The 27,449-nt window shown below is 35.3% G+C and overlaps 1 protein-coding gene across 3 annotated transcripts in view; it reads left to right on the top strand.

Annotated features, from left to right (window-relative positions):
• The window catches only part of LOC149804400 (deubiquitinase DESI2-like), a 36,760-nt gene extending 11,365 nt beyond the window's left edge, over positions 1–25,395 (top strand). For all 3 annotated transcript variants that reach the window (XM_089939751.1, XM_089939743.1, XM_089939736.1), the window contains exons 5-6: positions 2,324–2,465; positions 14,906–25,395. In XM_089939751.1, coding sequence (XP_089795877.1) covers positions 2,324–2,465; positions 14,906–15,112 — 349 coding nt within the window. In that variant the 3' untranslated portion in view covers positions 15,113–25,395. The remainder of the gene's footprint in view (positions 1–2,323; positions 2,466–14,905) is intronic.
• The last annotated feature ends 2,054 nt before the right edge of the window (positions 25,396–27,449 follow it).

Raw genomic sequence — 27,449 nt, 5'->3', positions numbered from 1 at the left:
ATTATATAATATACTGACCTGGGTACTACATGTCCTTTCTTTTCCCCAGTCCAGCTTCAGTCACAAGCTTATCTAAATTTGTTTTATAACAAATGAGCAGAGCAAAATCTTTGACATAGTTTGATATTGGAGAAGGAAAAAACCAGCCAGAGATTTAATGACCATAAAAAGAGGACATGTTGGGAACAAGTGGACATATGGAGACCCTACATTGCACTCACATTCCTCATGAGGCAAGCCAAATGTATACAACATTTTCATACCTCAATACGGATTGCCACAATGTCTTATCATATGAGCCATTGTACCAACTCATATTCCATGTAGGAAGCCAGATATTGACAAATGGTACTCATGTTCGGTAAATTTATGAACTAAGATAAACACCAAATTAACCCCTTTTGTTATACTGTGATGATTCCTTCTTGTTCATAGTCATTCCTATCTTATCAGTTATATTTTTATTGTCACCTAGCCCATTCCTACACAGAGGTATACTCCCTTACTTCCTACAAAAAGTCCAGTGTTTCTTATGTTCATTGGTAATAAAGAATGACTGATCTTTTTAATAATTTTGGCAGATTTAAAGTTGGGAGTTCAGACAGATTACACCTAATCACATTTTAATTGTTATGATTTATAGTTAGGTGTTGATGCTGTGTAAGCTAATGTCACCATTGACATCTTTGCTTTTTATTCACAAAATCATCCCCTGCTGACCAATGGCAGTACAAGTTAGACATTGTCTCTTAGCAAAATGGCATTGCCTTTTGATCATTTTTTTTAATTGTCTTTGCCCGTATTAAAGGGCTTGGACAATTTTTGAAATATTTAAAATTCTTAGAAAATATACTGAAGACAGTGATACACAGGCAGATCTAATCATTTTTTGTTTGAATGCAGTATGACCCTAAAGCATGGTACAAGTATGCATGCTGGTTGAATTGTTGTGTGTAACAGTGTAAAGGTCATGGGCTCAATCTGTCAGGATATGTTTAACTATGGTTAGCTGAAGTAATTGATATTCAAGGTGTAAAGTACTGTTTTTGGTCAATTTTCAGATCTCATTATATGGACTTTGTAAAATGCACACTGGTTATAACTGATGACATGATGGCACACAACATGAACTTACTTTCATTTCATTATTATTTAAATATTCTGTATCCATTCAGTGTGGAATTAGTGGTATTGGTGGAATTATTGGTACTGGTGGTATTGATGAATATATTAATGATAATATTGCATTTTTCTACTTCAGTTGAACAATAAATTTTGTAAACTTACAATTAATTATATAAATCGTTTCATAAAAGTCAAAATTTCTAGGAAAATTTTCCATCAGCATAAAAGTAAATTTATGTATGAAAAATCTAAAAATGTATTCCTACCAACCGCATAAAGACTGGATAAAATGGCTTCTTTTAATACAGAGGTTTCAGTAACTTTATACTCTTTAATTCCCTGTATTCATACAGTGTGTAATCCTTCCACACCCAAAAGTTCAGAACATTCACAATGTAAATTTTCATCAACAAAGAACAGTGGCCAGAAGTTGGTATCACTCTACATGGGTGACTGCCCCTGAATAATCATATGCAACTGTCTGTTTTGTGTTTGCTAATTATAGTGTTTTTGTAATAATAGATAAAAGATCCGTTAGGACTTTATTTGAAACTGAATTTAAAGAAAAACTACTAAATCCGCAGTGATGATGGTACCTGTACATCTTTTGAAAGAAAAACCATTTTAAAACATGGTAGCAGCTTTGACCCTTGATTGCTTGATTGTGTTGAATAGATATTGTCTGGATTGCTGGGAAAAGAATGGTATGAAAACCATGTAATGGGAACTTCTTTTGTTTGTTAGTGAACTTAACTGAGTAATATATTTTTGGATGCAGCATCTTGTACCCGTTCATGATGACATTTGACGATTGGGTTGCATGCAGTTTCCTCCTGGGAACATGAGAACAGAGTTAATTGTAATGTTAAGATCTTCTTGGAACACTTCAGCAAACCCTGGCACATAGCAAACCATGTATATCCTCTATTCTTTGTGAGCCATCCCACCAATACTTCAAACCCTTGACAAACAGTCTGTGTAAATTTACACAGCATATAAGTATGCATTTCAGTCTTGGGTCTTAAAGTACTGACTTGAAAAACAGTCTATGTATATTTGGGTGACTAGTAGATATACATAGCATATTAATTGCTATGATTATCTAAATCTGTTTTGTCATGTGTTTAGAAATTTACTCTTATAAATGTACATCCAGATTTGATTACATAGAACTGAATAATTAATGTTTTTATTATAGAGAAACAATTGTTATGGGAACCACAGATTTCACAATGGACGAAGTTCAACAGATTGTTGAAGAACTTGGCAAGGAGTTCAAAGGAAACCAGTATCATCTACTGAACAAAAACTGCAATCATTTCACTAGTGCTCTTATTAAGGTAAGTCTCAGAAACGTTTACTGTTGTCATATTACAGATAATGGTGGGTCTCAGAAACGTTTACTACTGTCACATTACAGATAATGGGGGGCCCTGAGTGGCCGTGTGGTCTAAAGCGCCCTCCGTTATGGATCACTGCCATCTCACCTCTGTCTGCATGGGTTCGAGTCTTGGATTCAGCTAATGTGGGTATGTGAGAAAGCTTGCCAGTAGCTTCTTATGGGTCGGTGGTTCTTTCCGGGGTTTTCTCTGGTTCTTCTTCCACCATTAATACTGGACGCCATGTATAGCCTATCCTGTGCTGAAAAATGGCGTTAAACCCTACAACAACAAAATTTCTTGACCTTGTCCAAAACCAATACCATTGTGTACCTGACAACGTACAACAACAACAGATAATGGCGGGTCTCAGAAATGTTTACTGCTGTCACATTACAGATAATGGCTGGTCTCAGAAATATTTGCTACTGTCACATTACCGATATGGCGGGTCTCAGAAATTTTTACTACTGTCACATTACAGATAATGGTGGGTCTCAGAAATTTTTACTACTGTCACATTACAGATAATGGTGGGTCTCAGAAATTTTTACTACTGTCACATTACAGATAATGGTGGGTCTCAGAAATTTTTACTACTGTCACATTACAGATAATGGTGGGTCTCAGAAATGTTTACTACTGTCACATTGCAGATATTGGCAGAGCAAAACTTCATAAGTGCAAATAGGGACTTAACACAAATAGGGACTTAACATTCTTAAGTCTAATGTCCTGGATGTTGTATAATCAAGATTGAAGCAACAGTTTTCTGTTTGTGAAAGCCCTTTAGCTCAATCTGGACAAATGAATAAGCATAGAGTCAGAAATTTGCACAGCTTGCACATGTTTTACTGATTTTTAGAGAGAAAGAAACTATTTTATAAAGGTCTTAGCCATAAGATTATGTAATTGTTAATGCCTGGCTATTTACCAAATTTCAGTCTGAAATGTGTGGAACACAGAAGGTAAATTACTGTCAGAAAATTTACTCTCTCTGTTCAGATATTCATTGTTTTTCACACTGAGTGGATTGAAATTTCAAATAAAATTTCTTGATCACATTAACGTTAAGAAATAAGATCATCCACCTAAAATCCAACCCTTCCAGAAAGATAGACCAAGGGAAGAAACTATTACTCATTATCTCCCTTACTAGTACTTCTGGAGTAGCCATAAGCATTACAGGGCTCAAATTTAACACAAATTTCTTTGTAGCCAGAAGGACTAGTATACTGAGAAATTTACTAGTCCTGCCAAATCTTTACTAGACGTGTTCACAAAACAATGTCACACAGCTTTCATGTACGTTTACCAATTCAAATTTAAAGTTCAAACAACCCACAACAAAACTGGATGCTTTCTGTGTGTTTGTTTTTGCGAATTGCGTACACCATTTACACCACATAACGTTCCTTTCCTTGTCATAATTCAGCCATTCCCTGTCTTTTGTCCATTTCTTATGAAATTTTCCATTACTCTTTTCCCTATCATAAGAATTATTCCTCATCATTCTCATTCAGCTTTTGCTTTTTTTCAGTGGCTGAACACCTTCTGTCAAATGTCACATTTTGCCTGTCTTATAAGGAGGGAATTGTGCCTTGTTTTGAAATACGAGATGTTATAGTATAGCTGATGCAAATTATTTAAAGCAAGAAAAGGAATGGCACAGTGTCCTTTATATAAGAAAGTCAGAGCAAGAAACATGTTTCAAAACACGTGTCTTTGCCCCTCCCACAATTAAATGGCCTCTCCCTAACAAAGACTTAACTTCAGCGGATGTTCTGCATAATCAAAGCAGTGGCTATTGTAAACACTGTTATAAACCATTAGCATCAGAAGATAGTGTTAGTTTCGGCTTGGAAAAGGTGTGTTCCCATCAAACGAAGCCATCTGACACTCGGCGCATTGTATTTAACAGCTGCAATTACGGTATCATAAGTTGTAAGTTTGGTAATTGTTCCTAATTAATCGAACCTCAATGTATTGTTGAAATCAATAATAAGGCGGAATATTTTCAAATGTTAGATGCCCATGCTCAGAGATTTTAATTCCCAACAAATGTACGGTATTCTGCTTGGATATATCCATGTGTATTCCATTATTTGTTCCTTCTTGTAAGGGAAAAATATAAAAACTATTCTTATCATCGTAGAAAAAGTAGTTGTATGGAAAGGATGTGTCAATAATGTAAACGTAATAAATTGATCTAATTCTTATATATGTTTCGATGGAAATGTAAAATATGTAGTTTCCTGTTTGTGACTATTGGAGTGTTTGGGTAGCGAGCAACAAAAAAAGAACCTTAAACAAAAAAATGTGCAAACTAATTTCTTTGAATAGTTTTTGCTGTGTTCTTTTGTGTGGTATATTGCTTTGTAGTTTGTTACTGTGGTCGAGTGAATAAAGTGTGATACCACGTCATTTTTTCATTTAATTCGTTCTCAAATTAATAAAGATCAATTACCAAACTTCACTTGTTAAGGACGGGACCATAATTTGTGCTGTTAAGTGAAAAACACAAAACGGATTCTTGTTATAGAAACGCACCTTTCTGAGGCAGAAATTGACTTCATCTTCTCATGCTAATATTTTATGACTGTGTTTACAATGGCCACTGCTTTGATTCTACAGAACATCTGCTAAGTCAAGTCTTTATTAGGGAATGGCATAAACAAATGCTGACTATTGATAACCGAAACTTACTAGCCCATCGGACTATTAACATTATGAAAGTTACTAGTCCAACAGGAAATCTGCTAGCCTTGAGCTAGCAGACTACCTCTAATTTCGAGCCCTGCATTATCTATTGTGAGTATAGTGAGGGCTATTCTAGTGGCATGGCCCTCTCCTAAGATTCTTTGGAGATTGCCATTGACTACTACCACAGTTTGTGTCCATGTTGCGTCAGTCCAATACATTTCTAGAACTGCGTGATTAGAAACAATATAATAGCATAGAAAGGAAACAATTTAATTATCAGTGTTTTAAAATTAAAATGTAAGAGGAACTTAAAATATTATAAATTGAATCCAAAACAATCTTGAAAAAGTTCTTGTAAACTCCAAAAATATGAAAACTTCCATATAACTTTCAAAATCCATGAATATACTGGTCCACCAAAAGTACTGATGTTCCAGAGTTTCTTTGAATAATTCGAGATAGTTCCAAAATAATATTATAGTCCAATGAGCACTTTCTATTTCCACTGACCTGATCTTACAGCAAAAACATAATAAATAAGAATAACCGAAATTGTCCAGCTATATATATTTATCTACAAGCTAAAAGGCTGAAAAATCAAGCTGCTACTACCACTTACATGACAAGTCACACATTTTCAACATCATAAAAGAACTCACTTGATTCAAGGTCTCCATTAGTAATTAATTTAATTCTTCTAAGATACCACCTGACCAAGCTATCCAATTGGAAAAAGCTCAAAACTTGTAAACATATTGCTATGCCTAGGGGCTTAAACATAAATAACAGAATAAGGTAAACCCAACAAGCATTCAAGTTTCCAAAATATAAATTTATTTAAATAAAATATAAAATCAAACAAAGTGAAAGATTTAAAAATACATGTATAAAATCTTAATAATGTACTATCAATTTCTTACTAATCCAGAAACTGTTCTAAGGTATTCCAAACAAAGCTTTTAAAGTGCTTATGTGTTACCATGATAACACTATGTTCAACAGAATTATTAATCCAAATGTTATTACTTTAAATTAATCTTGTAAACAAAGAATATCAAAGAAGGCATTGAAAAGTTTCACATAATCCAATTAAATTAGTTGGATAATCCTTAAATATAATTACTTAATCCTCAAAGTACTGGCTGTTGAAATTGAAGATTATTCACTCTGCTATATACGAAAACTTGTAGATCACAAATTCCTCTCTGACTGTTACTAACACTGTGTACAGCTGGAAGAATAAAAATTTTGTGTGTATCGACATTAAGTATTGTCCTTTTGCATTTCAAATAAACCAGTCTGATTCACTAGAATTCCTTGGACAATTTAATCTTATTTTTTCAACATGTATCAGTCATAAACAAAAGCAGTCCTGTTCTGACCTTCAAATCACACTGAACCAATCAAAAGCTAGGGCATGTGTGACAGCTTTCTATGGGGTAAAAGCACTATGAATTCTGCACTTGTTTACACAATCCATATTCAAACTTGCATGCCATTCTTAACCTGCTTAGTTGTTGATTTCACATTAGATCGACCTTGTCATGAATGGAACAATTACAGTGAAGTACACATTACTTTTACCATAGCACTAACCATTGAATTAAAGGAGTTACAATATAATTTCATAGTCTCCAATAAAAATTATATTACAAAATTCAAAAGATGATACATAATTCCATGACGATATTTCCTAATAATTTTATTAGTAGTAACCAATAGCACATACTTAAGCATATATTTATAGATCCTATGCAGTTATATGTTCTTCAATATCATAAATAGACCCTTTGCAAGAATGAAATTTCAACGAAAAATAATCACTACAATTTACAGCTATGAATAAAAATTAAAAAATTTATAGATATACATAACAAGAACACCGACATCTGACCTCTGTGTAACAAGATAACCGGGTGGGATATTTCGGATTAACAACAGAACACGTTTTGACGACACATATATATGATTTAATGTGGCAATTTATATGAGTAGTGGATTATGAAGATGTGTGCGTATTTATAATCCAAATATTGGATCTATTTAACATAAAAACGCACAGTTTCAAAGATGGAAAAAATATACAAATAAATTCAGTTCAGTAACCCTAAAATACAGGATAAATGATTTCACAAATGATTCAATAATGGAAAGATGAATATAGTTCACTCAAATAGTAAACAATGTAAGCCAAATGATTCAATAATGGAAAGATGAATATAGTTCACTCAAATAGTAAACAATGTAAGTGTTTACACATAGTAAAAAATGTGTATTCGCTCAGGTAGCGAAATTATGTCACTAAACAAGAACGGATATACAATCTATCCTTCCAGTCCTGAATAATACACTGGGTCTTACTAACCCAAAATTAGCATACAGCTAAAAATACATGTGTGGAGATGCACTCCGTCACCCGTGCACCATATCCTCTCCACAGCTCCTCCGAATCAATTTCACAACCAATATAGACTCCGGACCCTCGGAATACTATGCTCACTTGAAACATTAGACCCTCCGGACACTTGGAATATTAGACCCTCCGGACCCCCTGGTCCTTTGACGGCTCTACAGCTGGGTCACCTTAGTCCCTCTGGACACTCCGGACGCTAGACATTAGACGCTCCGGCACCTTAAACGCTCCGGACACACGGACGTTTCTACCCTCTGACAACACCGGACACCCCGGATATTCCTACCATCAAAACACTCAGCTGAAAATATACCCGATACAGTGTACTACACTTGATACAGACATAACGTAAGGACGTTATACATGGTAAGTTAAAAAGATTATGTTATAATGGCAATTACAAAACAGAGGTTCAATAGTAAACCTAACCCTGCTTGATAAGACAATAGTAAACAATTCTTTTAAAAGATGTAGCTTTACATTACCAATATAAATCCTGCACTACGTCGCAACAAGAATAAAAAATGCACGCATTATGGTATGTAAAGAAAACTATGCAAAGGCAAATATGGTAATACACTAGTTATCACTTAAAACCCAAAACATTACCTACCCCTACAGCTGGAGTTGTGCGAATCCTTTTAGCAGGCCGCTTGCTGACAAAACCATTAGTATTGTAAAGGTCCTTTACATGTAGTAATGTATTTATACCTTTAGAATTTTCGTTATTCTTTATCAAAGGCACCTTGCATGTGTGGCACAGGACGAATCGTACTCACGATTTCGAAATACATAGACCATATTATAATCACCCTCGGGTATCGTTGTACAGAGAAAAGAAACGAAACCTGAGTACATGTATTTAATTAACAACATTTACACCATTCCGTGACAATACCTCCCCCCTAAAAAAAAGTGGTATCACTTTTAGAACAATCACGGAATGTGAACAATGAATCATTATTAAAACTTCCAATTTTCAGACCGAACGAAATGATTTGCTAATTACACCCTACTTAAAAAATCAGCTCCCACATTTTCTGACCCTCGAATTGCCTCGATTCGAAAACTGTATGGTTGCAAAGACAATGCCCAACGCATCAATCTTGCATTGGTGACCTTTGCTTTATTCAAATATAAAAGCGGCTGATGGTCCGTTTGCAAGGTAAACTCCCTCCCAAAAAGATATGTATGGAATTTTCCTATTCCCCATACTAAACCTAGGCACTCCTTTTCAATCACGGAGTACTTTTCCTCTCTAGGGAACAATTTCCTACTTGCATAAGCAATGGGCAATTTCATCCCCCCTTGCTCCTGTAGCAAAACAGCCCCAAGACCCGTATCGGACGCATCAGTCCTCAGTACAAAAGGTTTATCTATTTCCGGCAACTTTAAAATTGGTGCACTTACCAGTTTGTGTTTTAGAGTGTTAAACGCTTTTTCCTGGCATACACCCCATGAAACTTTATTCGGTTGCCCCTTCCTAGTCAAATCCGTTAATGGGCTGGCAATAGCCGAAAAGTTGGGGACGAATTTCCTGTAGAACCCTATTAGACCTTACTTGTTTTTTTGTCTCTGGTCTAGGGGCATCCCTGATTGCTCCTATTTTATCTGGATGAGGTTGCAACTGGCCTAGTCCACTTACCAGATGTCCCAAACATTCCAGACTGGAATACCCTTTCGAACAAGGAATTTAGAGGAACCCCCGTTCTTACACTTTCTCACGGTACCCGTTAATGCCTTCTCAGAGGTTGCACGTAAAGACGTGTCACGTTTTTGCTCATTTTGGAATTCTTCGCGGGATATATCAGTAATGGCTTCCGGTACTTTTAACTTACGCAAAGGTTTATTTTCCTCCTTTACCTGAGCCCTAGTTTGCACTGCCTGGATGATAGGGAATCGGAAATCTGCCATGGTTGGGAGTCTAGAACCCGGTACATTGCCAATCGTCAGTTCATAGATCGGGTTGGCTACGCATAAAGCTTCCACAGTCCCGGTCAAAAAAGGTGTATCTATCATTATCCTTGCAACTGGAACGTGGTCGATTGTCTGGTCAAGCAAAATGCAAGGTGATTTAACCCCAAGCAATTGATCATCGCGGACTAAGCTCCGTTTCACAACTACAGTAGTGCATCCCGTGTCTCGTAGAACGGTGACTTCTTGTCCGTTAACAGTGCCGTTTGCGGTCGGCACCCGTGCCTCTGGAAAAATACACATGCCGATTGATTGGATCACATCGCGACTGGTCTCTGAACGCACCACCGGTTCACGCACCGCTTTCCGCTTAACTTGCTGGGAAACATTAAGTTTTCCATTTACCGATCTTCTGCCTCTAATGGCTACCGCTACTTTCTGGACTGGTCCCTTCCGCTTAGGACAATAGTGGGAGATATGACCCACTTCCTTGCAAATGAAACATTGCATGTCACTCCGCTTCCCCTGGTTACTCCTACCAGATTTTTCAGGTTCCCTGGGTTTTCTGTCGTTGACCTGATTTCCACCTTTGACATCTCGCGTGATGACATTCTGCGAACCTCCCCGAGCTTCGACGAACAAATCCGCCTGTGTGGCCATTTCATGTACATTTGTGAAGGATCTTTCCTTGAAGAATAAATATAACTCCTTGCCACAAGTTGTTAACAATTGGTCACGAAGCAAGAAATCGACAAGACCCTCAAATGTCTTGACGACTTTACCACATTCCACCCATCGCTGCAAATAATTGCAAGTCCTACTGACGAACTGTATGAATGTTTCGCCTCTATCTGGTTTACTATACTTAAACTTCTTGCGAAACCCTTGCTCGGTTAGTTCATATTTCTTGAGAAGTGCCTCTTTCAACACGGGGTAATTGAGCGAATCGGCCGTGGATAAACGCGAATACACATCTAACGCTTTACCTTTCAATAACGCGCTAAGATGGAGCGGCCAATCGTCTTTCTTCCATTTTTGTACCGTAGCATACCTCTCGAACCTATTTAGATAACTATCCATATTATCTTTATTGTCTTCAAACGGGGGCAATTTTGGACCTCTCATTTTAATATCATGTTCCCCATCTTTTTTAGCTTGCAGTAGCTCAGAATTTCTTAGATGTTCCCTCTCCCGATTTCTATCTTCCATCTCTAAAGTTTCTAACCTTACCTGTTTTTCCCTTTCTAACTTCTCCCTGTCTGCTTCCCTTTCCCATTCTATCCTTTCCCTCTCAGCCTGTTTCTCTAGTTCTATCTTACCCTTCTCTAATTCTATCATTTCCTTCTGGGTTTCCCTTTTTTCCCTTTCTAATTCCCTCCCAGCCTGTTTCTCTAGTTCTATCATTTCCTTCTGGGTTTCCATTTTTTCCCTTTCTAATTCCCTCTCCTTTAATCTTTGGTCCCTCTCCCGGGCTTGTTCTTCACGAACGAAATTTCTAAGGGACTCCCCCTCATAACCAAACTGTTTCCCCAGTTCTACCAGTTCTTTCATAGAAGACATTTCAAAAGTTTGGTGGTGACCAACCTTAAAGTGCAGTTGTATACAAACCACGTAATTACCACAAACCGTATTTTCTTTCACGAAATGCAACAAAAATATTAAATACAAAAAATAAAGTAATATTAGGTATCTACCTAACCTTGGTGCTTTGTCAAACGCATCTGAAACACACAAAAAGCATACAAATATAGTAAAACAATTTCAGTGCTCTGTTATATCCGAAATGATCCCACTTCTGACACCATTTGCAACAAGATAACCGGGTGGGATATTTCGGATTAACAACAGAACACGTTTTGATGACACATATATATGATTTAATGTGGCGATTTATATGAGTAGTGGATTATGAAGATGTGTGCGTATTTATAATCCAAATATTGGATCTATTTAACATAAAAACGCACAGTTTCAGAGATGGAAAAAATATACAAATAAATTCAGTTCAGTAACCCTAAAATACAGGATAAATGATTTCACAAATGATTCAATAATGGAAAGATGAATATAGTTCACTCAAATAGTAAACAATGTAAGCCAAATGATTCAATAATGGAAAGATGAATATAGTTCACTCAAATAGTAAACAATGTAAGTGTTTACACATAGTAAAAAATGTGTATTCGCTCAGGTAGCGAAATTATGTCACTAAACAAGAACGGATATACAATCTATCCTTCCAGTCCTGAATAATACACTGGGTCTTACTAACCCAAAATTAGCATACAGCTAAAAATACATGTGTGGAGATGCACTCCGTCACCCGTGCACCATATCCTCTCCACAGCTCCTCCGAATCAATTTCACAACCAATATAGACTCCGGACCCTCGGAATACTATGCTCACTTGAAACATTAGACCCTCCGGACACTTGGAATATTAGACCCTCCCGACCCCCTGGTCCTTTGACGGCTCTACAGCTGGGTCACCTTAGTCCCTCTGGACACTCCGGACGCTAGACATTAGACGCTCCGGCACCTTAAACGTTCCGGACACACAGACGTTTCTACCCTCTGACAACACCGGACACCCCGGATATTACTACCATCAAAACACTCAGCTGAAAATATACCCGATACAGTGTACTACACTTGATACAGACATAACGTAAGGACGTTATACATGGTAAGTTAAAAAGATTATATTATAATGGCAATTACAAAACAGAGGTTCAATAGTAAACCTAACCCTGCTTGATAAGACAATAGTAAACAATTCTTTTAAAAGATGTAGCTTTACATTACCAATATAAATCCTGCACTACGTCGCAACAAGAATAAAAAATGCACGCATTATGGTATGTAAAGAAAACTATGCAAAGGCAAATATGGTAATACACTAGTTATCACTTAAAACCCAAAACATTACCTACCCCTACAGCTGGAGTTGTGCGAATCCTTTTAGCAGGCCGCTTGCTGACAAAACCATTAGTATTGTAAAGGTCCTTTACATGTAGTAACATATTTATACCTTTAGAATTTTCGTTATTCTTTATCAAAGGCACCTTGCACGTGTGGCACAGGACGAATCGTACTCACGATTTCGAAATACATAGACCATATTATAATCACCCTCGGGTATCGTTGTACAGAGAAAAGAAACGAAACCCGAGTACATGTATTTAATTAACAACATTTACACCATTCCGTGACACTCTGTCTGTGTTTGTTCATGTCCCAGGTACATCTTACACCAGAAATACTGGCTTCCATATATTGCCTTTAATGTGCTGAACAAATGGCATCAAACTCACAACAACTGACCCATCTCAATCTTGCTCATCTCCCTCAAATACAATTACCCATATTATCAAGTTCTCAATTTCAATTTCCAACAGAAAATGGGTTTCTGTAAGATTTTTTTTATATTTTCCTCAGTCTGCTTAACTTGGCAACAGATTTGATTCTTCTAAGCAGCCTGTTTATGCACCCTCTGCAGATGGCACTACTGTCTTAGTGGCAGTGCTATTCTGGGTTTCTACATCATGATGTTTTGACTTATGGCAGAAATTCCTTAGAAGCCTGAACGTTCAGCTAGAGTAACAAAACTGTTGTTGCACTTCACCATGGTAAGTGGCAAGTGGAGTTTAGTGGAGAAGGTACTTTACACAGACCTTGTAGAAATGGGAGTTATAATAAATGCCTTTCCATGTTGGAATGATTAACATTGTGGGATATTGATCCTGGTAATGTCTGACAATTCTGTACTGGTCATTTGCCATGTCAAATGAGACAAACCAAAACACCTGATTTATGCATCCTGATTCAGGAAATTTTGTGTTTTTGCTTCCATCACATTTCTGGTGGACTCAGTGTTCTGGACAATTTTCTGAGTAGTCTCTTCACAAGTGCATCTCGCAGTGGACTTGTACACTTAGAGGGGTGGGGTGTCTGATGATAGATATCTTTGTAACAAGAAAGTTATCATTCTTCTCACTGGTCCCGGATCCTGAGGTTTGGCTCATGGATTCTCAAGCAGTCAGAGTCTTTTGGTATGGGATTTGGGGTTACACCATCCTATCAATTATTCTGATCTTGAGTTTTAAAAAAAAGATGGAACCAAACATGCAAAGTGGTTCTGGTTAGCTCTTTCAGAAGGGTTAAGTCCTGGATGAATGTCCTGCTTGACTTAGCAGTAGGTATCCTCAGGAAAATCATTGCGAAATTCAGTCTGCTGAACAAACACTGTTGCGGATGTTGGGTGTTTCATCTCTTCATCCCTTCTTGGACATGCTTCTTCTTGACACATGATTCTTGTCAAGAGATCCTTACATGGACAGGAATCTCAGCATTGTGAGTTTAGCACCTTCACTGGATTCGGTCAGGAAAAGTTGCTTTTTGTACATCTGGGTGTTCACATGTTACATGAGCATTGGTTGTACTACCATTAGGAGAGAGGTTCATCCTTCTTATTTGAAATTCAGCCATTCTTCCCTTGAAGTGGTAGAGTTTGGATGAGCATGCATTTTCATCATCTCCTGATGTTAATGTATTGCACAGAAAAGTAAACATTTTTTGTAAATAATATTTCTCCAAGAACACTCAATCACATTACTACTAAACCTTCCCACACCTCCCTACCAATGCAAACATTCTCATTGATGTACAGTCCTGTTTAAATGGATAAATAACTAGTTGTAATAATCTTGTAAGGGGAGGTAATGGTAAGGGTATCTTCCCATTGTATTTTATATAGATGGGAAAGGCAAAGTTTTTTTATCATTCTAGAATTGCTGGAGTCGAGAAACAACAGAGTTTATTTCCAGACTTTAATGTAATCATTTAAGTATTCTTAGAGAAACAAGTTCCTAAAAGATATATTATTTTACTCTTAAGTTTCTGGATTCATTGATGGACTAATTTAGCATGTCTTTTTGTCATGAATTGAAATTAAATTTCCAGTTGCTGTCCTAGAAGTTTGAAGACACTTCTTTTCTTTACTCCATTTTGGCCCCAATTTGTTTTCACCTATTCACAAAACTGCAATAAATATATTATTTTTCAACCAGAGCCATTTTTAACATTTCAACTTTAATAAAAACATAAGCATTTTAACTTGTGTCAAAACATTATTTTGTTCATGGCTTGAAATTCACAGAAATGGATGTTTGACTGAAACATCAATTCACATAAAAGTATTAAAGTGAATTAAAAAAAACTATTTGTATGTAAACCATGCATTATCTTTTCCTCTTTAACATCAGCACACAAATATGACTTAATACATCTTTTTTGGTGGTAATTCAGAGACTCTATATCACCTCTTTTTTATTTCAATACATGGTGAGAATATTAATTTATTTGTTTATAGATTTTATGTGGGAAAGAACTACCCAGCTGGGTAAACAGACTTGCCTATGTTAGTTCTTGTATTCCGTTCTTGGAGCGAGCATTGCCAAAAGACTGGCTGACTCCTGTGGCCCTTCAAAGTCAGATTCAGGAACAACCCCAGCAGTCTGAAGACAGTAGGCAGAATCATGGACTTGACTCTCCTCTTCTGAACCGAAGGAGACACTGACAAGTTTAAAATGACAGCATTAAGTGATTACTGCAGGGATTTTCATTCCCCTTGCTCATCGTCAGAGAGAATATAATGCATCATTTTCTTTGAGAAAATACAAACATACTTCACTATTTATTAGAATTATTTTGAAATTGTTATCAAAATTGATATGTGCTGAAGAATGTTGTTTTCAGTTCTGATCTGTTACAATTATTTTAAGTAATTACTACAAAAGTCTTTCTTTTTTATGTTTGAATACTGAAAAAGCAAATTTGTCATGGAGTAAAGGTTTGTTCTAGCTGTATGTATGTGAGATTGTTGTTGACTAAAGCATAATATTTAATCGTTTATATTCTGTTAACCAAAGTACTTTTGTTGTTGTTTGTTGCCAATATTTGATCAACAGGTCTTTTATATGATTAATAATCTCATTCATAACTTAAATTATTGGATGCAAAATTGTTGAGTATCAGTCTTTTTGAATTCAACATATATTTGTATTTTTAAAAAAACAGTAGAGATTTTTTTATATTTCACAGGGGATTGGGATTTTCATATTACATTATCACCGAGAAACTTTATTGTCATTGCTGATGATGATATTAAATATTTATGACATTAAATATTTATGCTCGTGTCATTGCTGATGATGACATTGTACATATATGTTGTAAACAAGTTTTACCATCCATTGAAAGTGTCAACATAGATGTACATATACCAGCTGGAAAGAAATTATTACTAGTCATCTGTTTTTCATTAATCTGAGATTTTGTTGATATGTTTTTCAGATACATGCAAATGCTCGTAAAAAATATCACATGTTATTGTGATCTTGTAGGCACAGTCTAATATCTACTTTCTAGAACCTGACTATGAGGCTGTAGGTACAGTCTAATATCCACTTTCTAGAATCTGACTATGAGGTTGTAGGTACAGTCTAATGTCTGCTGTCTAGAACCTCACTGGTTCTGAGTACATTGGCTGGTACTAAGTCATAATTGGCCTCATCAGTTCCAATAGTGGGAAGATTGGTCACTTTCTGCCAATCACTAATTTCGTGGACATTTTCTTTAATTGATGGTGTTGCAGAGGTGACAGTACCACTAATGGAATTAACATTATCCAAGAAAGCAACATACCTTTTACCAGACCCAAGTGGGTGTAATGCATCATACACGAGGAATGGGAGGGGACCCCAAGTGGCTGAATGGTCTAAAGCACTCACCATTACAGATCACTGCCATCTCACCTCTGTCTGCATGGATTCGAGTCTCGGGTTCAGCCAATGTGGGTATGTGAGAAAGCTTTCAGTATCTTCTCATTGGTCGTTGGTTCTTTCCAGGGTTTTCCCAGGTTCTTCCTCTATCATTTATATTGCCACCATGTATAGCCTATCTTGTGCTGAAAAATCACATTAAACCCTACAACAACAACAAGCAATGGGAACATCATCATCATTATCACTGGTAATGATATCTTTTTCTTTACTTAACCCAAACTTAAGAAATCCGTTTTACAACAGAATCCGTCTTAATATCACACCATACATGATAAATGATATTGGTTGCAGACAAAACATTTTTTTCACACTAAAAATTGTGTCAAGGATCGTGAGGTATCTTTGGATTAGCACATGTCTGTACTTCAAAGTGAAGATCACTTATTGAAACACGAGAGATTTACTTAAGCTGTACCCAGTTAGTCAACACATAGGTATAGAATGATAGTTAAAGGATATTTCAAAATTATATGATAAAAAAGAAGACAAACAAAGCATTCTTGTCATGTTTTATTTCTATTAAATAGGAATCAATGATTCAAAATTGCTGATCATGAATGTGATGTGATTTAGACACTTTCATTACCTGGTGCTTCTGTTACACCTCTGTTGGTTAATAATTATGTTGCCTTCTGCCATTGTTATTTAAATAACCATCATTGTTTCCTTGACTTTGGTGCCTCTGATGATAAAAATGTTTTATCTGAGCCTATTTTCTCTCACAGAAAACACAAATCCGGTGTTATAAACAGTTAAATATTGTTACAAAGGAACATTATAATGAAACCTTTGGAATATCTAGTAATTAGGAATTTGGCTTGGGAAATTCAACTTGAATATTCTGACAGAGAAAACGTTATATCCAAGAACATAATAAACAATATTTACTTTACATGTATGTCCAAAACCTACATTCAAGAACTTTTTAAAAGGAATATGATTGATTTGGGGGGGGGCTTATTCTTGTTAAAGATGTAATTGGATCTTGATGTGTTAGTCATCTATAGTTCAGACTAATTCTGTTTAAAGTATTAGTACAGTCCTTTATACAATAATCTTCTAAAAATACTCTATGTTTATTTAGCACCTAAACATAAAAACTCCACTTTTGTTTTTATCTGTGGTAAACTGAGATAAAACTGATTCTGTTCAATCCAAAATCAAGGTTGCAGTTCTTCAGTCCTGCTGAGCTTCATTGTTTACATTCATAAGTGAACGCAGTGTAACAAGGTTTTCTATGCAGACTGATCCAAATAAGAATATTCTTTAATGAACGGGACCTCTGTATGATGTCACTTGTGTAAAACAATCTCTCTGTATAATGTTTCCATGGTAAATTGGTCCTAATTAAGAATTCCTTGTACTAATGTGGTGTTCTTCATAGGATTTTGAACATTTGACTCCAGGAGTCTGTCTTTAAAAACAGTTTTAGTGCCATTTTAAAGAAAAGGAGTCCCAAAGAGGGATTATATTTGTTCGCATGCATAATGTGTTTCTTTTTTTTACCAATATAAAATTGTTAATACTCATTCACTAAGTAATATTCAAAAAGAATGAAAATCTAAGGCAATCGAGATAAATGTGATTGTGATGTTGTAGCTATCACAATTTGGAATGGTTTTGCCTTACCATTCTTTAACTTTGAGTGCAACACAGAGAAATGAAGGTGAAAGTAAAGTTTCTTTTCTCTATTATTTAATTAGCTTAATTCCAGTTAAAATAAATAAATTTGCCAAGACACTTGAAGAAGAGACAAATGACCATTTCCAATATTTTGTTTAATCTTTACGTAACACAACATTATAATACATTCACTTTAATTTAAACAAAGTTAGGGAGACTTCTCCACTGTAGGTTTTGGAAATAAATCCTTAGATTTGGGGCCTTCTACCATCGCTGTCATCAATTTTGTTAGTTTCATCTTTGTAATTATCCTAGGCCCTTTGTCTTAATGTGAGATTGTGATGACAAGCCTGACTCACATGCCACTGATGTTATAGCTGCAACTCGTTTTACCTTAGCTAAAACAGCAAAGTCTGGAATTATTTGCAATGGGAAAAGCAAATATTTGATAATCACTAGAAAACAAAAATATATCTGCACATCAACAGCTAATTTTATGTTGATTTGTATGGGAGTTTCCTTACTCCAACAAATAAAATAAATTATTTATATTTTATGGAAGAATTCGCAAGAAGTCCCAAAATCTTGGTACACATACTATTTTCCTTCATTTTGTGTATGAGATAATGCAAGTGTTCCAAACAGCATCCTGGAGAACCCTGTAATCAGACCTCTTTACACTGCCACCTAATTAAAACAACCAGACTTTTAATCCCCATAGTTAATGCTTTAGGATGGTTTCACCATATATAAAATCCTCTAGTATGACAGATATTACTTTGTTTGGCTTAGGTGAGGTTCATTTTCTATACATCCTTAATGCATTTTGTTTTTACCTCCTTATCGCAGATATATGTATTACCTTGCTATTTATGTAACTAAGATTTTTGTCTTGGCATGTGAAAGATCTGCAGAACAGAGACACAGAGTATTTTATGTGTTTCATTTTATACTGCATAGTGGACATTTCAAATTTGTGTTCATAATGCATATAAAATATATCTGTAAAATTGTAAATACCAATGTAAATATGTGACAGATTAGTTCATGCTCTTAATAGATATTCTATACTTATGGTTGATTTTTTGACAACCATAATTTCAGTCGTTATAATTGATGGTTCAGTAGTAATAAAATTAAAGATGTATTTGTGTGCAAGTATCACCTTTGCATCCAAAATAGGTGTCACCATTTCTCATTACATGTACATGCATTAATACAGTCAACACTCATTAAAGTGTCCCTGTTTTTTCCAGACATTTTACTGTAAAACGTTCATGCATTAAAATCAGATATTTCATTTTCATCTGATCTGTATCCATCCACCTTGTATGAATGAGAAGAATTCCTCAGAAATACCAATCTGTACTTAATTCCTTAAAATATGTTTTCAGTTTTCATATTTTTCTAAATTTAAAACTCATTTTTCTGGTGATATTTAAATCCTAACCTCTGACATGGTTCAAGTAAAAGTTAATTGCCAAGTAAAGTTAATGTCATTATTAAATAATTCATAAAGGAAATATGCATATTTTTATCTCAGAAATGTCTGTTAGAGTCAAAAGCTGAATATTCCATTATAATGACATCTACAATTAGACACCTTTTCCATGGAAACCCAAATAGTTTGTTGTAGTGAATGCCATCATGAGGGATGACTACACTGTACATCAAAAAATATTTGTGAATATTACATGAAAGGCTATGCACTAAAATACTGTTTTGACAATACATTATGTTTTAGTATTGCAGATAATTTTATTGCAGACATTGCCTGCAACTAAGGTGTTGAATTGAATGTATTTATATAAAATATTAAGATTCTAAAATATAACGATTCCTAATTGTATGCACATTGTATGAAAGTATTGCATAATAATTATTGTATATTACATATTCCATATTGTATGAAAGTATTACATAATAATTATTGTATATTACATATTCCATATTGTATGAAAGTATTACATAGTTATTGCATTAAGTTTTTATTTTCAGGTGTGGATAAAAGTTATCATCTTGAAACACAGATGTTCATAATTGTATCAACAAATGTAAGAGTCAGTAAAATGGATACATGTTACTGTCTCAGCCATCCCAAATAGAACTTTCAGATCCTTGTCTGGGAAAATACAGTAAAAATTGCACACACCTCCCCTGCAGATTGTTTACATCAAGCCGAGTAAGTGGTAGCATCGTTAAATTTAGAATGTTATCATGTGCATAATGTTGAAAATGATTTTAGGCCAATAAACGACTCAGTTGATCAATCAGTGTACCTTGTGACTGATATAAAATTTACTTTTGTTTACTTTGAAGGTGTGATTTGGCATGTTTTAATTATTAATTTCACTTACCTTAGTCAGTACTCAATGCCATCTTGTGCCTCAATATAAAAACAACCTGTTTTTTGTTTCACTCTCTTCCTCCTTCCCCCAGGTGTTCCATTGTACAGCGAAGGAAACTGAATTGGGCTGAGTGACCCAGCCTTAGGTGTTTCTTGAACTTAAAGGCCTAATGCTGTCGTTTTTCATAAATTTCACTATTTTTCCAATCTAACTGATGTTTGGAAGGAAGAAAATAATTTGTTAATGTATAACTGACACCAACTTTTTTTTGAAATAATTGAGATTTTAAGAATATACACCGCTCTGGTGGCCTAATGGTTAGAGCATCCACATCAGACGTGAAAGGTTGTGGGTTCGATCCCCAACCGAGTCATACCAAAGACTTATAAAAATGGTACTAACAGCTGCCTCGCTTGGCGTTCAGCATTATGAGGTTTGTGTTAGGACTGGCTGGCCTGGTGTCAGGATAATGTGACTGGGTGGGACATCATGCTACATGTCTGTGGCATGATGCCCCAGTGCTTGACATCACTATAAATGCCACATTGCAGACATTGTAGTAATATGACTGAAAAGTTGTTAAAGTACATTAAAAATCCAAATCACATTGTATCACAGGTATAGACAACGTTCATATATTAAGTTTTGTATTAAGAGGTGCCACCTCTTAATTCAGTTGCCGAAGTCACTCATAATTACGTTCTTTTTCAAGAGTACTCCAGAAGTAGTGAGGCATGCATTCGATAAACTCCACTAGTGACTAATCTAAGAATAATAACATTCACACATGGATCGATGGATTTGAGAGGGAAGAAAGAGAGGTAGACCTGCTGTTTTAAGTGAATTTGAGAAATTTGAAATTAAACAAGTTTGTACACATGAACAGTATGTTAGAAATGATAGATCTGAAATTAAATAAATTTGTACACATATCATGCACAATATGTTTGACTTTTATCCTTCATTTTGTATACAGTTTATTTATATTTGGAACTAAGTAATCTAATATAATATCACATAAGGATCACTAACCCTATCCAAAATACTGTGATGTTGGCAACTTCTGTTTACAGTGGTGACATTAACAAATTTTGTGTACCAGCTTTCAGCTGAAATTGATTGACCCAAGGACGTCAGTGATTGATATCAGATTAATTGGCCATATTTCTCAGTTTGAGGGAGAAATTAAATGGCTCATAATGTAATTAATTGTAGATATTGTCTAGTTTTAAAGGCACCCAACTATGTTTAGGACCATTGTCTTTCAAGATTCAGCATTATTCAGATGATTTGGCATATACAACTTTATGCATTTAACAGTGGCATTGGGGCTTTAAAAGTGTTTACTTTTTGTAAAATCAATGCCAACTTAACATCCCAAAATGAGGCAATCATAACATTATGATGTCACCAATGTGACTTCATTTTTTACACAGTGTATGCTATAAAATGGCATTATTGCAACTTTTGTCCCTTATTAAATAATGAATTAGAAAAGTTCTTGTACAGTTTTTAATAATGGCAACAGCAGTCCTGTGGAAAAAATAATAATGTCATTGCAAAGTATATGCAGCCTTTGGAAATCTTTAGTGATTGACAGTATGCTCAAGTCAGCCAAGCAGGTTTTCAGTTGCAAAACATAAATATTATATCAATAATTGTGCCATGCTAAAAATTATTACAGTGCAACTTCGCTATAACACGCCCCTCTGTAACGTGAATTCGGATATAATGCGGTCGTGGCATGGCTCCCGAAATTTCGTATATTCATTTGCACATGAAAAAATATTTTTTGTTCAAAGTACATGAAATAGTGAATAACAAATTTATTATCATTATAGGGAAGAGATCGCATATGAATTCGAATTTAATATGATTGTGGCATGGTTCCTGAAATTTTAAATACATGTATGTATATATTTCTCGTACCGGAAAAAATATTTTTTTTAAGTACGAGAAATAGTGTGTAAAACGTTTATTATCATTTTGGGGAAGAATTCGCGTATGAATTTTAATATAATATGATTGTGGCATAGCTTCTAAAATTTAACAAAATCGCCAGGTTCTTGAAGTGTTATGCCAAAATAAACATTATCGGACATGTTACCAGTAAATAATGTCCGCTTTATTAGCTGGAAATTGAAATGGTATGAAATTGTACATGCGTTCAGCTTTAAATTTTTTTTAATAAAAGTGACTCGTAACCATTGCAGGCCTACTGCACTCAGTTCTCGGGTTTTACATGTGTATGGGGTTTACTTATTAATTCGTTATTAATTTCCTATTTTGTTATACAAATATTTTACCGCTATAGTAACGCAAGTTCACAAACGCAATTCATTCTCTGCACTTTGCGCAAAAAAATATTATCATTTTGGGGAAGATATCATGTATGAATTAGAGTATAATACAATATATAATACAATCGTGGTGGGGTTCCTGAGATTTTAAATACATGTACGTGTATTTTTCTCGCACCCAGAAAAATACTTTTTAAAAGTAAGAGAAATCATGTGTAAAACGTTTATTATCACTTTGGGGAAGAGTTCGAGTATGAATTCGAATATAATATGATCGTGGCTTGGCTTCTGAAATTTAATAATTTCACCAGGTTCTTGAAGTGTTATGCCAAAATAAACATTATTGGAAATGTTACGTGTTACTGATCCATGAGTAAAGCCAGTAAGTCGTCTCTGTGATTGTCTTCAATTAATTCTGTACACCATCGTTGCTCAAACAGTAGCCAACATGTGTATCATTGCTCAAACAATAGCCAACATGTGTTTCTTTAAGTGCATGCACAAACTTGCAGCAGACAATGCGGTGGTTGATAAAAATTCTCACAATTGAATAAACATCAAAAAACGAAAGCCGCCAACATGTTTGCTGTGCTTGGCGGTGTTATTAGATGCAATCAGTTGACCAGTAAATAGTGTCCACTTTATTAGCTGGAAATTGAAAGGGTATGAAATTGTACATGCGTTCAGCTTTACATTTTTTTCTAAAAAAGTGACTCGTGACCATTGCAGGCCTACTGCACTTAGTTCTCAGGTTTTACATGGGTATGGTGTTTGTTTATGAACTCGTTATTAATTTCCTATTTTTATAAAAATATTCTACTGTTATGGAAAAGCAAGTTCATAAATGCAAATCGTTCTCTGCAGTTTGCGCCATGATTAGTATAGTAGTTTTCACACGTTTCTTTTATGGATTAATTTCAAGCCCCTATGGTACGATATCAGATAGCAAGTAAACGGTGTTGATACTCTGTTCATGCTATATATTAGACATTGAATTCAGATACAATAATCAGGGGGAAAAATATTGAATATTGCAAATATGTGTACAATTTTTCAATGGAATTACATGCATTATAGATGAACTGAATGCCACGAAGGCACGATATTAAATGGTGTTGATACCCTATTCATCATATATCGTAAACGTGAATGCACGTAAATGTGCCAATGAGTTGTTCTCTCAAAAAAGTAAAATACTGTAAAGCCCCGCATTAACTCAACCCCGATATTAACGCGATACAATTTTGTGGACCCCAATTATCGCGTTATAGTGGGGTTCCACTGTATACGATATTGCAATAAAGGAACTACTTTCTATTTGTAAATAACAATGGATGCAGACACCAGCACTTTTGATTTATTTTGCTTGTCTGTGGATGAAGTAAACTGTTTGAGCCATTTGAAAGTAGAGATGCCAAAGTTGACAGTGTGAATGAATTCATAGACTAACAAAAGAAACTTTAAACAAAGCAGGCGACTGAATGTGATATCAGAAATGTGCAGCGATGGCTGTATAATAACTACTTTGTAAACAAATCATGTACACTCTCCTAGTAGGTGCTTTAAATTTTGGTTGATTAAATTTGTTTCTGAATGAACTAAAGTGGATGTTTCATGGACTGCCACATATCAGCTGCTTTGTCACATTCCGCATTAAGGTTTCTGATTTAGGTGGGCAATAGATGCCAGATTTCATAAAATTGCTGGGTTCTTACAAATAACATGCAAGTGACAAAGCATAAACTCTCCTTTAGCTGGTAATAAGAATGGCAAAAAAATATACTTAGTTTTACATCCTGAATTCCTCAAAATGTACTTTCTTAGTTCTGCAAATCCAAATTACATGACCCATGTCATGGGTTCTCAAGCTTGATTGCACATTTCGAAATTGTACTGTAATTTCAACTATGTTCCAGGTGCAATTACATCCTCCTTACTGCACTCAAAATGAAATGAACATTATATTCCATAGTGTCTTTTTGATAATTGCAATTGAAAGACTTCATATCTTTCCTACATAATGATTTAAAACACTCAATGACAGAACAGAAACACACTTTCAGATGTCAACACACTCCTCCGTCACCACTGAAATCCAGTGTACTTCGTGTAAAATTGGCACAGATAAATCCAGTCCATAATCACAAAATGTCATAGAAATGACAAAAATATCAAAATCTATTCATTCCAGATCAAATTTGACTCCAGATTTCAATTTTAAGTAGGCCAAAATGTCATTTTCTTTCAAAAGTTATGTCTTGCACATGACTAAATTAAAATTTATCTGAGCAGAGTTATGTGTGCTTTAATAATGTTGTTGTTGTGTAATGATGAATCTGCAATGTGTATTTAGTTTGGAATATGGCATACATTAAGTTACTTTGTTTCTTGTATTTTTGTTTATATAATTAAGCTTAAGTTAGATAATGAAAATGAGCATATAATGAAAAGGTTACTGCATTTGTCTGGGAAAATATGAACTCGTTTTGTCGGATGGATGTACAGCACTCCCAAGGTCGTGCAGTATTTTCCATCCGAAAAAATCGTTCAGATTTTCCCATATAAATGCAGTAACCTATAATTACACTAAATTTACCCTTTTCTTTTAGTTTTTTTAATGAGAAATATTATACCATTCAAGATATCTTAGTAGTCTTTCTGAAAGTGAATGGAAAATAATGATAATATGTATGGTATAAATTGTTTAATAATAAAACAGATTTTTATATTCTTCAGGACTGAAAATTATTGCATTGTTCTTTGTAACTTGATGACACAAACATCAGTCACTCATATACCTGACATCACTCAAATGGCTTGTTCAGTTCCAATATAAAAACTTTCTTATACTTATATACATAAAAAATTCTATTAAAAAAACACATCTAATACAGAATTTTGTAATGCAGCACTATTTACTTAAGCACACTGATCTTGCCAAATGGTCACATGAGGGGATAAAACTGCAGCACTTAATTGGTTTAGGTGTTGTATGAAAGTACTTAGATTGGTCTTTTACATAGGATATATATATATATATATATATATATATATATATATATATATATATAAGAGCAAGTAATTGGCAATAGCTATAAGCACCCTTGCCATGCACATGATGCTAAGCTCAGAATTGGATAACAGGCAATAGCTAGTTGCACCCTTTCCAATGCACATGATGCTAAGCTCAAAATTGGGTAACAGGCAATAGCTATAAGCACCCTTTCCATGCACATGATGCTAAGCTCAGAATTGAGTAACAGGCAATAGCTATAAGCACCCTTGAAAAGTAAAATCAACATATTTCCGTCTGCTGATGCCCCAACTTGTGTATGTTGTTTCTCTTTTCAGTACATTCCTTGATCATTAGGAATAAGTTACACTACCTCTAGAATATAACAACTGCAGGAAGATGCAAAATTTCATCTTCCCATCTATGTACCATTTAGATGAGGAAACTCTTCCCAATCCCATGCCATTACCTCCCCTTACCACCACTGGTAGGCTACAGTAGCTTACTTAGTTTTAGCTTTTGCAGAGTATGACATCATATCCCATACCTGTCACAAAATCCAGTTGATTATTGACCATCAGTTAACAAAATTTATATAGTAATGAGTGTTAAGGTAATTACTACATGTTGCAATTAATATTTTGTGAAATTTATGTGAATGTCTCAGTCATTTACTTATTTTTTAACCTTGAGCTCCAAACAGTATTTCTGGTGCCCATTGCTGCTTGGTTTTGCTCACACTGTTTATAGCATAGTAGCAAGTCTTGAATTTTTATGAGGAGGTCACTTTTGGTTTGTTATTTTGTGAAATTGTTTCATCCTTTTTTTTCAAAAAAATCATAGACAATGTTGACAAAGGACATAAAATACAAGAGATTTAAGGCAACTAAAGACATGCATGGGACCTGTCTTGCATGTACCAAGTGTTCATCAGACTATGTGTATTGTGATTGGACATCATGGTTCTTAACCATATAGACCACCGTACTGGTGATGAGGACTTGAAATCAAAGAGAGTTGTAGCATGTTCATTGAGATGGAAGGTGACATACTAAGTTTGCAGCCAAAGTTGTCATCACTGGCCATCATTATGGAGGAACTTTGACGTAAACCCCCTTCCACCCATAGAAAGTGCTGCATCCAATGCTCCTGAAACCATTGCATTGGGGCAGCTACAGATCTAAGAACAAGGGGTTGTGGAGTTTGCATTCCACACAATCATCAAAGTATTGTTTGAGTTGCAGATGCAGCAACTGGTCTAAGAAGCAATCACAGTTGCTGGCCTTGAGTGAATTTGTTCCCACACCATCATTTTTATTTCTCCAATAATAACCTGGAACTTATGGGAGATGGTCCTTCCTTTCCTAGGTTGCACAGTCTGCTTAAGTCACCCTAGATGGCAGAGCTTGGGCTTTAGGGCCTGTGATTCTGATATTTGGGTATATTTTGGGCATGGATAATCTGTTTTGCCGTTCGAGCAGGCTGCATAACACCAGTCCAGCTGGCCAGCCTGCTGTTTTCTATAATCAATGACTGGGAATCTGTCACTTCAGAGAGCTTTGCTGTACTGGCTGGCCTCAGCCTGGTATATAGAGAACTGTGGGGATCCATTTCGCCAAACTATTAATTTCACCACATGGACTACCCAAGCAGTTATGGAGCTTGCCATTCAACCAACAACCAGAGCAACCATCATGCCAAGAGGCAAGTCATCCTGCCAGACAATAATTGAGCCATCCAATAACCGTGCCATCCATCCACATGGTAGCCTGGTCGACCTGCCAAC

The sequence above is a fragment of the Sinohyriopsis cumingii genome, chromosome 2 (genome assembly GCF_028554795.1).
Source record: "Sinohyriopsis cumingii isolate HCF-2022 chromosome 2, ASM2855479v2, whole genome shotgun sequence".
Classification (NCBI taxonomy): domain Eukaryota; kingdom Metazoa; phylum Mollusca; class Bivalvia; order Unionida; family Unionidae; genus Sinohyriopsis; species Sinohyriopsis cumingii.
This window is presented reverse-complemented; position numbering and strand designations above follow the sequence as displayed.